General features: G+C 39.3%; 1 protein-coding gene across 6 annotated transcripts in view; it reads right to left on the bottom strand.

The window, feature by feature from the left end:
* stim1a (stromal interaction molecule 1a) overlaps positions 1 to 12953 on the bottom strand; it is a 34553-nt gene that overhangs the window by 7386 nt on the left and 14214 nt on the right. For 5 of the 6 annotated variants that reach the window (XM_079482173.1, XM_079482175.1, XM_079482171.1 and 2 more), the window contains 4 exons: positions 11804 to 11915; positions 11608 to 11723; positions 5642 to 5819; positions 2064 to 2241 (listed from right to left, as the gene is read on the bottom strand). In XM_079482173.1, the coding sequence (XP_079338299.1) occupies positions 2064 to 2241; positions 5642 to 5819; positions 11608 to 11723; positions 11804 to 11915 (584 nt within the window). Of the gene's footprint in view, positions 1 to 1954; positions 2242 to 5641; positions 5820 to 11607; positions 11724 to 11803; positions 11916 to 12953 lie in introns of all 6 variants that reach the window. The other variant, XR_013788043.1, reaches the window with a different exon arrangement.

The raw sequence follows: 12953 nt of genomic DNA, 5'->3' as shown, positions 1-12953 counted from the left end.
TTAAAGAAACAGGTGCATTCGTGCACTTGACAAGACATCCATTCTTAGAGATAGATGCCCATTTTCTACGCGAGAAAAAAAAACCAAAGACAAATCGTCTTGTGTGGCGGTGGCGCGTGTGCTTGGTCACGTGACTTGCGGGCACAGTTTGGAGACGGGAATAATGGATGCCGACACTGAACTAGTGCCCAGAAAAAATACTTTGTGCAATTCTAGTTCTTGTTGCTAGTTTGAACTGTATATCTCAGTTGAGAAAAACAAATTTCAGTATTTTCAGTTATCTGTGCTTGATATCAACCAAGTTGACTGATTATACCCAGATTATCGTAATCGCACATCGAAATTTTTACCTCAATAATCGCAATGTGACATTTTCCTCAAATCGTTCAGCCCTAGTTTCAGTCACATAAATCGTTATTTATTTGTGTTTTCACTGCTTTTAGCAAAATAATAAAACAAAAATGTAGGCATATGTATCTTAACACAATATCAATCATCATAGTTAACATCCATGGACCTGCAATAATTAGAAAAACAACACCATACTCGATAATACATACACAAATAAAAACATGACCCTGCCCACACAACACTAAAGTTACAATACAATGACCCAACAGATAACTGAGCTTGAAATAAAACATTGCAGTACAGTCCTTAACCTTCAAACCTCTTGTTTTAAGCCCTGATTTACATACGCAATTATGACAATTAGCACATTTCTATGACTAATTTTCACAAGCTAATGAGAAAAAACAGGACCAATTACACAGCCTGAAAACATTTGCTTGCAACAAAATAGCCCAATTCCACCTAACTACGATAAACACAATTAATCCAAGCTTTCATTATAACGGTAAATAAACGGACATCATCCAATAAGGCACGAGGAGGTTGGAGAGGGCCAGAGGGAATGTGGCGAGGGGTCAGAGAGCCAACAAACTCAGTGTATGGTCGGACGCTAATGAGCATCATACCCACAGGGAATTTATACATGAACCAGAAAACACATTAAGCAACAAGGATTTAATAGGCCAATGTGGGACAGCCCAATGTAAAAAACATGTCTATGTCTGATGCTGGAGATGCCACTTGATGAAACAAACCGAAAGCAAATACCGCTGTAGGAGGATACCACTTACAATTCTCTGATCTGGTTTATTATATTAAAGCCCCAGTGAGATAAAAAAAATGACAATATGAAAGTATTGTAAATAGTTCATCAATGTGGCTCATTCTCTCTTTTAAATGTGTGTGCCCTCGTAATCTTTACTTAAAATCTGAAACCGCACGTCTTTCCTGTGATGACTATACATCTTCGATGACATAACTCCTCCTTCAAATGTCAATTGTGGTTTAGGTGCCGAGCAAGAATTAGGGAACGATTCTAAACATCTCATTCGAACTGACATATTAAAACCGCACCACAGAGGAAACGTCAACATTTATCACAAACAAGTTTCCATATCGACAGTGCACTGCGTCATGTCTAACATCCACACACACTAATGCTGAGAGATTTGACTTTGCAGAAAGAACGTATGACATTTTGCAAGAACATTGCCAATGTTATTTTCTGTTTCACATCCATACACCGTAAAAAGGATGGACGACATGTTCGCATTCACCTCCGCTATAGAAAAATAAAGCCATAATGTCCGAGACATATGGGCTGACAAACTAAAACCAAACTTGTTAGACAAACGAACACTAAAACATATATCAGCGTGATAAGACCCAACTTAAATGATAGAAACCATCTTTAGCAAAGTCCATCTTTTTACCCTCTATGTTCAGGACATGTGAAGCACGCCGGATCACATCAGTGTTCATTACATGAAGAGATAAAACAACCAGCAAGGTCGTAAAATATCATTCATACATGATATTCTGAGTCCTTAAGTTTTCAAATAACGTTAAATCGTCCACGTTAATTTTTTTCGCACAGACTTACCAGGCATTCCGTGTACAGTATACACACTTTAAAGGCCACACCTGACATGTTCTTCATACTGGAAGCTATGGGATCGGGTCTCTTTTTCTCCGTTTCTAAGTGGTATCACCTGGTCAAGTTCCTCCTCGGCATACTTCTGTCGGCTCAGCTCATTTTCGGTTCCCTCCCGGAGCCCCTTCAGCCTCTGCGCCTCCTGTTTGGCAGCGTTGATCTCGTCTCTGAGCTTCTGCTCCAGGTTCACCTTTTCCACCTCGACCGAGCGATGCTCTTCCTGAGCGATCTGCAGCCTGAAGACAGACACCATAGAAATGACACGAAATAAACCAGGAAACTGCACTTCGGCAACGAAGTCTCAGGTCTACTTTATTTATAAAAAGCCCTTTGCACTACACAGTAGACCAAAGGGCTGTACACAGTAAATACACATAATCTAATGAAATAAAACAAAGAAAGACCAAAAACAAAGACTGGAACTGGAAAAAAGTAGACAAACTTTGTGTAACGTGAATTCGATGAACTAAAAATGTGGTTGCTCGGCGTATCTGTGTGGTCATGGTCAGATAAGCACTCCACATTGGATCCGGAAACAACATCTACAGCAAACCTGGGTGGCTGCCAGCAGAAGGGGAGGAGCTAACAAACGCTGATGTAATGATGACAACGGAGAGTAAATGGCGACACTACGCTCCCTAAGTTACGCAGGGCTTAACATTTTCCAAGGCCCCAGATTTACTCCTAAAACCCAAGATCAAGGTTCCTTTAAGAGAAGAGTGTCAGTGTGTGAGCTATACTCACGCCATGTCATATGACAAGGTTCAGAGGACACTGGACCGTCTGAGAAGATATGACGGTCTAGATACCACATGACTAAACCTACCCCGCAGCTGAATTACAGATCTGAGACCAGTGAATTGAAAACGTGCGCATAATATAAACATAAAACTACCAGTAAAAAAGTTTTTAATGGATCCAGAGTTGGTTTTAATGACATATGTCTGAATGTTTGAAACTAGTTACATGGAGAATGATTTATGCCAAGATATGAGTTGGTTGATACCTTAAGTACATTAATGCAGATTTGATGCAAAGGACGGCTTCTTTTTAGATGCTTTAACTTCTGAAGGTGCTTAAATATCTGAATTCATCCAGATTTGAGTCTTCATATGATGTGGAATTCGTTCAGGATCCTACTGATAATCTTTTAACATGATTAAATCGATACGGTTGTCTTCCCTATAAAGTTTTCTTATAAGCCAGCTGAGCGCAGACAGAACGCTTTAAAGATGTCCGTAGTAGTTTTTCTGTATTTACTGTAATGCACCTCTCATCCTCCAAAACAAGCAACTGCACGGACCTCAAACTGTCAAGCAAGCATAAACGTCATGTATTTTTTTTATTTCTGGTAAAGATTAAGGCCTAACAAGAACAGTAATAGCAACCAACTAAATGAAACCAGCATAATTACAATTAAACCATTTACATTTATTTTTCTTTGTTCAATATTGATTTAGTCCAGCCTTTTTGTAAATAAAAACGATCCTCCATCTTTGCAAAGAACTGTTCTCTACTTATTATACTCATGCCGACACAATCCTTTGTACTGCATAAAGAACCAACTATTGCACAAAGCCAACAAAACACAAAAGGACCAACAAAAGACCAATCGAAGCATGCAATGATTAATTCAACCTTTGTTTTGATATTCGTACTCTTGTTTCACAAACCCATACGTCAAGAACTTTCTCTCACGAAAGCTTTCTCTCTTTCTCTGGACTTGGAGGGTCAAACAAGAGAACTTATCATCAATACTTGATCCTTTTTACTGCTTTTGTCTCTCTATCGCCATCTCTGTTTGTAACACAGAAGTGCAAGTTACTTTAGATCGAGACTGACGAATGCAGTCAACAAACCGACAGCTTAATTTATAAATAACTATATGTTTACCTTGTCGAATGAGGTAGTTTTTTATAAGTGTATAAAGTACATTTGTTTTCAGGTTTTGCAGCTTTGAACAGCGATTCTCAAGTTAGTAAACAGTCACACGCCACAACACTGTTTAGGTGTGTGATTTAATCGTATTTATTTTACTTGTTCTTTTGGTTTTTTTGTGTGGCAGATGAGAAATATGGGTGGAAATGTCCTATAGACCAAAGCAATATCCAGAAACCACAACATCAGAGACTTGGGGATAGACGCTATTGTATGCACCTATTCAAAGAACGTTAGCAACCAAATAGCAACATGCTAAAAACATCTCTACCATTGCAGTTTAAACTTAATCAAAAGCGATCCTAAATTGCAGGGCGGACAACATAACATCTTATGTCTGATTCAGGGAGAACGGGCAGGGAACGGATCGCTCGTGTGGTAATTTGGCAGCGATTGAGGTGAGGTTTGTCTGGTGTGAAATGCGTGAGCACACCTACACAGAAAACTGTTGGAAAGCCTGACTCAACTGCCATGGCCTTGATAAGCCTTCGCAATACATTAAAAAAACAAGACTACATAAAAACACTAAAGTCTGATTTTTTTCATCGACGCAAATTATAACATCAAAACACATTTACGTTTAAGAAGCGAGGTCCCACGAGAAGACATTTTTATGCATGACACAGCGGTCCGATGTGTTTTTTAGACGTTATTTTTGTCCCCGAGTTCAAGCGGAGATGATTCAAAATATCCGGGGTTAATAGCCTCCTTCAGGGGCGACCAGAGGACTGCAGACCTCTCACCCGCCACTCACCAGAGATGTGACCCCGTGGTTGTGTTAGAACACAAAATACGGGATGTCCTACACCGTAACACACACACGCCCTGTAAATAGTTTCCATTACCCCATCCATCGAACGCAATCTCTCCCTTCATTCACAAGGCCAAGTGGAGCCACACACACACAACCGTCTTTTAAAGGTGACAGACTGTGCGTCTGTATGAGGGCTTTGACAGGAAGCTAGAGAAAGACAGTCGGAATTAAGAGGGATTCGAAAGGTATCCGCATTTCAAAACAAATTACTAAACACGTAACGGAAAATAGTCCCACAAAGAAGAAACAACACTTACATAAATTGTAAAACAGGACTAGTTGGGCATCTTATCACGGTCACATTTATGAAGGCTGGTGAAATGAATTTTACATTCAAGAACTTGCTGCATCAGCCTCGATTGTTATAAATTGGATTGACGTAGGAAGGGACATCTCAAACTAAAAGGAAGTGGAAGGGCAGTGTCGAAATGATTTGGTTCTCTCTTCCTCATTATTTTCTGCGTAATCTCTTTTCATCAAACAGATTCTCACGTGACCTCACTTTTCCCAACGGATCACGCTCCATATCGGTTTTCTTTTGACATGACGTCAACTAAGCACAGTGTGTCTTCATAAGCTCAAAGTTCATAAGCATTATATTCTCGCATTGACTTGAAATGATGCGTGATGCTCAACCAGTACATCGCTTTACTGTTGTTAGCAAATGGCCGTTTGGTCAACTACGGTGTCCAACAGAATCACACAACAGGAGTGCCAAGAACAATCTTACTGAAAACGAATGACTTTTGGTCGCTTAAACACTACAAATCACAGAGTGCATTTTGCATTTCGAACAAATTGTGAGACTCATTTCTGATCGCAATTTAGCTTCTTGCTTGGTGTTGAAAATCAAACAAAGCGAACAAAACAGAACAGGCTCTCACTTCTGCTGCAGGTCGTCGAGGCTTTGCTCGGCCCTCTGGAGACTATCCAGGTCTATCATCATCTTCTTCATGTGGTCTTTAGAGTGTCGATTCTGGATGTAGGCGAACCAGCAGCCTCCCATCCCGATGACGATTGAGACGACCAGCATGAAGTCCTTCAGATGGTTGTGTCTGTTCACTGCGAGATAAACATTGGTGTATATTAGCGCAGACCGTTATTTAAAGTGATGTTACCCCAAAAAGACAATTCTGACATTTACTCACCCTCATCATTCCAAACCTAGAAGAAAAACACGAATGAAGATATTTTGAAGAATGTGACCGCCGCTGGTCGGTTACAGACTTTCTTCAAAATATCTTCATCTGTGTTCTGCAGAAGAAAGATACAGGTTGATGTGACGTGAGGGTAATGAAATGCTGACAGAACTTTAAAGGAATGCAGGGATAACGGGCTCAAGGGCACAATGCAGAACACATGGTCGAATCCACAACCACTTGTTTGCCTTCCTTCCCATACCACAAGGCCACGCTTCTGCAAACTTGACCGGATAAAGAATTGATTTTAAAACTGATTCCAACGTGTCAGCCGAGTAGCTTGGCCATTACAGGAAGCTGAGAGTAAAACTAATTTCATTATTGACCAATTATATTGTAGAATTGGAGCAGACAAATTGCAACAAGCATTCTTGATAATTCTGTCATCATTTACTAACCATTTGTCATTTCAAACATGTGTGACTTTCTTTTCCCCCACAGAACACAAAAGAAGATATTTTAAAAGATGTTGTTGACCAAACAGCAATGGCATGGTTGCCAAATTGGGCTGTTTTGTGGCAGACCATCCCGCTCCAAACTCATTGGTCATATTGTAATCTCTGTATCGTTCACTGTATCAAACTGGGGTTTGTGTGTATTGTTACACCATCAGTTGCGACGTCGCAGAAATACAAACCGTCTCTACGCAGCTCCGTCGTGGCTGGTTAGGACAAAACCTCTGATTAACATGGTAAAGACACAATTTATCGCGTGTCGCAGCACCGCGTTGCGTTTGGTTAGGACACGGTGTTACGCTCCTATGGAACTAAAAGGAATGTTTTGAAAGGGACAAAATATTCAAGAAACCTGAAAGTTGGTCTTGTAGTACTAGAAATGTACATTAAACAAAACCAGTTCTTCTGTACGAGTGCATCTTCGAATCCTTTAGATTAATGAGCAAATTAAAACAGTCTTGCGTAAGCCGTTTATGAAGAACACAGCATTCGGTGGGATTCAGGGTTACAGAGACTTCTGCTAATGAGTGCGGTCACAGTTCTGCAATACTTGCCACTGCTGTGTCAACGGGCAAGATGCTTAACCTAACAACAGCCCCGGGGACGCCGTGCTGGTCTGAGCCTGGCTGACTCAATTTCTTACACTTTTAAGTGCATGTTAAAATACAAGGGAGGCTATGTTGAGAAATGGATGAGTCTTCTCATCCGTCCCTCTCAAGGGAGAACGGCAGGCCATCGTGCACGAAACTAGTTGCTGTGCATAAGCTTTAATGGTAACACTGTACAATAATGTGCTATTAGTTAACATAAGTGAATGCATAAGCTAACAATGAACAATTTCGTTTTTCAGGCTGCATTTTTAATCCCTGTTAATGTCAGTTCATGGTGCATGAACTCATGTTAACAGTGACAACATTTGATTTTAATAATGAATTAGTAAATTAAATTAATATGAATTTTTATAAATAAATGCTGAAGAATTATTGTTCATTGTTAGTTTATTTTAACTAATGCATAAACTAATCGTTAACCTTTGGCTCAGTAGTTCATGTGTTCGATCCCAGGGGATTGCACATACTCCTATACAAATGTATAGTACAATGCAATGTAAGTTCGCTTTGGATAAATGTAATAAAATAGAAAAATGAACACACACCAGTACTATTCTTCTCCTGCCTTTCATTAGGACAGAAACGGTGGAGAGTAACAGCACCACATGAGCACCGATGGTCCTGTCAAAAACATGTGCTCAACAGCTCCGATGTGAATACACAAAATCTTTAAATGCTAAATGTCAAAAGCAAACAGGCATAATATCATTAAAATGCATCTTTTGAAACCCACTGACTATGTCAGCTGTTTCACAAATACAAGACATGCTTCTGTCTGTGTACGTTGTGTTGAACGGTCACAAGCAGCCGCACCATCTCCCTGCCTCCCTGCAGCTAGACCTCTTCACAATCCACTTACATAATGAGATCTGACACAGACACGCGGACCCCCTTGTTCGCTCTGTTAAGATCTCTGAGCGCACAATGGCAATGATAGGTGACAGCGGTTTCCCTAATAGGAATTAAAGTGGAGAACGACGAACCAAAACCTTACAAGATTTAAAAGGATTAGGGCCGCACCATATTGAAGAAACTCAGTATGCGGAAACTTTGTAAATAATGTGATATGGAATACAATCAAGTTAAATTTAAAGGGAAAGACAGTCTGTCATTTATGACGTATACAAATCAGAACATGGGAAATAGCTGCTCAAAAAGTGCCAGGACTTTATATCGCATTCAGAAAAAAAAGCTTCTTGATTTTAGTTCCTCAATAGACCGCTTTCATAAACGTCATCCGTTCTTCTCCACCAATTTATTGTACATCAGCGCGGTGTATTTCAGGGTATGATGTAAATCACATTACAGTGTGCTGATGTGTCTTATGGACTGACCTGACCTATGGTCAGCGCGATAAGGGCATGTGGAGCCCAGCAAACAAACATGAATAACTACCGTTTGTCTGCCGGCGGCCTGGCACACAATGATCCTGTTACCATGTCAAGACAGATTCTTTAGATAACATCCCCAGGAATGCAACAGACTGCGGAATACACACGGAGGTCTTGACAAACTTGTGAAAGTGGAGAATATCCGACACGTGTAAACTCAGGCGACACTTGCTTTAGTGTTACGCAAGTATGCAAGAAATCTGACCTCGTAAACTCTGTCGCAACCGTCGATGCACGGTTCGCTTTGTGAACGCAAAACGCTCAGGGTTTACTTTATTTTTACTTTTGTACTGTTGTGGGTAACTATAAAAATGGTCACGCAGATACAATAGGACACAGTTTGTGCATAGAGGAATACGAGGATCGAGAGGGACAAGTCGACTAGGGCTGTTAAACGATTAATCGCATCCAGAATAAAGGTTTGTGTTTGCATAATATATGTATGTGTACTGTGCGTATTTGTTTGGTATTTATGAACATACTATACACGTATACATACATGTGTATGTTTAGGAAACATTTGCAGGTATATATTTATAAAATAAAAATTATATATATATTAACGTTTACACATTTTTTATACTTTACTTTGGTAACACTCTGTATAGGGACAAATTCTCACTATAAACTATTTGCATACTAGAATGCCGATTATTAGGATGTTGGCTGTTTATTAGTACTTATTAATAGTTAGTCAGGTAGTTTATATTAGGTGTTCATTGAGGCAAAGGTCACAGTTAAAGGTTTGTTAACAGCGAGAATCGGACCTTAAAATAAAGTGTGACCTTAATTTTTTCTTATATACATGTTCGTGTATGTTTTATAAATACAAAATGAATATGCACAGTACATATATTATGTGAACATAATCTTTTATTATGGGTGCGATTAATCACGATTAATCGTTTAACAGCCCTAAAGTCGACTTCTTTGGGTGCTTTACAATATGTCCCGGAAACCGGGTCATAGGATGACCACATTGCTCGCATAAATTGTCCTCCCTATGCACAGTCACATCATCAGATCATATTCCAATATTGTAAATGTAGACCTATTTCAGACAGTATAATTAATATTAATATAGTTAACATATCAATAAAGTTTAACATAGTATTAAAGTTCTATAATATAATATATATGATTATAGTTCATATTATGTATAACGTATATTTGACATGGCTTTTATACATTCCCGATACCTTTAAGTATGTATTTAACTTTATTTTTTTTATTTTCAATGTGCAACGTGTACTTTCATCATTAATCGACAACGCTTTGACGTGACGCTAGCGAGAGTGAGGATATGACATTTCGCTTGTTTTAATTCCTCTGTCTTCGTGTCTTTTTCCAACACACATTAGCAAATATCTCTAACCCTGTTTAACCTGCCCACCAACATTCTGAAGCTCACGGTCTGACTGAGGGGTGAGACGCGGCTGTATCCGTTTCAGTGCGCTAAAGACATGTGCTCGGAATACAGAGCAATGCTCAAAATTCCTCTCTATCCAAGCTAAAGCGCTGCCCCCTCAGGCTATGGAAGAAGATTCTGAACATCACAGGGCGTGTGGATGTACTGTTATCGCTTTCAGAGACTGTGTGAGAAGGAGACGGACCGCTTGTGCAAAAACTACAGGGAGAAATCACAACAGTCGATATGGAGGTAAAGAGAGAAAGTCCCGCTCTTCAATTGAAGGTGGACCTGAAGCAGAGAAAACACAATAGCAAAACCAAAGAAACAAAGAGATTTCCATCACAGTGCAAAACAGCTGGCCGTTTTCTCAGACAGCACCTATAAATCAGATGAAACCCAATGTTTGCTTTTTAGAAGCTCCTTCCACGTTTATGGTTGTTCACATGTAAAGACCAAGCAGATAAGCAAGTACTTCCGAGTTCATTTACATGTTTTGATGAGTTATCTGATGTCATAGACAGCTAAACATTGTTGTGGACTCACGTTTGAATGACATTCTGCTCACTAATGCACAACCTAAAGGCCAGTTCACATCAAGAACGATATCTATAAAGAGAACTATCCAGACCGCGACTTCGTTTCGACCAGTTTTTGAGACATTTTTTACAAGTACTCACGCCATGTGCGACCTGACAATTTGCATTACTATGATTCACTGTTTGCTGTGACGTTTTTTTGAGCCTGAGGATGAACGATTTAATATTTGAGATGTTAAAAACTAAACTAACGGCGGAGGAGTTCAGAATACGCCGTTTATCTGTTGAGTACTTAAGAGCGCTGAATCATTTCCAATCTGTTCACAACAAGAACGTTTGGCTTGAACACTATGAACAATAAAATACATTATTTTTCATACAAATGGCAGGCAAGTTTTCTGTTGGTTCAAATGAAGCTAGTACTACTTTGGTCTGGTGTTTTCGGAGTTTGAACGGTCTCTTTACTTAACCCTTAAAGCTTCTCTGTAAGCTCCTCCTCTTTTTAAATGATGAGCAGAAGCAAACCACTGTATCATGCGGTTAATTGACAGGTAGAATTTTAAAACTATTTGAACAAATTTACATTTCTGTACAATTTCCACAGAATTCTGCAGTTTTTCCAATATTTTTGCATAGAATTATCAAAAAAGTCTGGCGATACGCATGACCCTGGTATTGAGTAATGTCATATCCCTCTGAAATGAATATAAAACTGCACATTGTAATTTCTGGGAGTCGAGTCTATTTATTCTAAAAGTATTTGTCTGTAAAACAGCTCTTTTGGGGAAAAATGTAAATAATTGCATTAAAGGTGTGCCCCTAAATCTTCTGCTTGCGCACTTTAAAATTTCAGTAAGGGGCTACAGTGCTCCCTAGTAAGAAAAGTTTGTCTGAAGCCCTTTGTATGGATATTGATGTCTACACCAAGACAGGATACTGTTTATTCTAAACTTGCAAGCTGTAGTTTCAGTTTTAAATGTACAATCCCTTTCAGATGAGAAAATGATATTGGGTTAAAGCTATCGTTTGACAGGCTTTAAGGATACTGCGGTAAATGTCGTCATATTTCCTGTTACAAACCACATTACATCAGAGAAACGAACACACCTCAGCCACTTCTGCTTAAGACGTTACGGTTTTAATCGCTTCCCTGTAAAGTCAACAATGACTTAGCAGTAATCCAGAAAAGGTTAAACTATCCAGAATCTGTCAGGTTAAAGAAGTTCAACGCTCTAAATGCCACTCACTCATAGGAGCTCCGAACAGAACCGTGTCCAACGCCTTGAGCTGCAGTTTCTGAACGTGACTCCGGTCCAGAATCTTCAAGACTGTTTGTGTTAGAGTGACATTCTTCACAGCCAAACTAGAAGAAAATTGCAGTTTTAAGAGTTAAAACTTTATCTTCTATTGACCGACTTTACAGTAAACGGGGCAGTTACTCACCGGGGCATGGCGGTACCGTTTAAGTTCATCTTGCTGAAGGCTTCTGCATATTGCGACAGCTCGATGTAGTCGGTGAGCCAGTCCACAACTTCAGTCACAGTCCAGTTATACACTGAGGAACAGAAACAAAAACATTGTATGACCAAATCCATTTAGACCTGCTAAATCAACAAGCTAATAAACAAAGCGATAAAATTAGCTTGACCAAAGGTGGGTGGTTGTGCTTTAAACAGTGAGTGTCCTAATGGAGTTTCGTAAGAATCGTGACCGCTAAAACACATTTTGAAAACAAATTGTGTTTCTTTTGGGAATAGCGTTGAGCGACATAAACGCTGTATGAACAGGATTAGTTTTCAATTATTAACATGGGACAACTGCGACTTTACGTCATGTGCTTATTTGGACATCTTATTAAGGGTCACATTGACTAAACAGGGCAAAATAGCGTAAGAGCGCAATTTAAAAACGCAGATGGAAGTGGAAATTTCTACAGGTGATTTACTAAGGCGCAGGGTTTAAGACATGCTTTTCTAGGCATTAAATAAAGCCTCAAATACCAGTACAATGATGAACGCATACTTTCATAATACACGATTCATTTAAATACTCTCCTTCCATAAAGTTTGCATCTAAAAGAGGAAACACCTACAAATACACAATAAGTTGCTGTGTCCACGCCTGTTCAATGCTAATGTTCATCGGGTGTCTTAAGTAAATACGTTTTTTATGCCAAAAGAGACGTTAGCGCTGCTGCAAGCTGTTATTTAATCTGGCCCTTTGTGTGATATAATTATACATACAATTAAGGAAGGCATTAAGATTTGATTCCTCTTATTAATTTATTTCAGCCGTCTGTACTTTAATAAAAATAATTACCCAGAAGGGTGGCAGAAGGTTCAAACAAATATATGTAGAATAGTGCGCTGTTCCTATCCAGACGGATTAGCTCTCCCAAAGGGGTCAGTATAAAACAGCAGGTCATTTGTACTGAATCTGAATGAGGCTGTACGAGAAAATCACCTATTTTTAATTCAGGAGGAATTATGTCACAAAATGTCTGTAAAACTAAATTGTTTTGCCCGAACTGAAAGTCGATATCGGATTAGGAAAGCATGTCTCTTTCACAATTAACTCATCGGAATGAAATAAA

This window comes from Barbatula barbatula (assembly GCF_947034865.1).
Source record: "Barbatula barbatula genome assembly, chromosome: 19".
Taxonomy (NCBI): Eukaryota; Metazoa; Chordata; class Actinopteri; order Cypriniformes; family Nemacheilidae; genus Barbatula; species Barbatula barbatula.
This window is presented reverse-complemented; position numbering and strand designations above follow the sequence as displayed.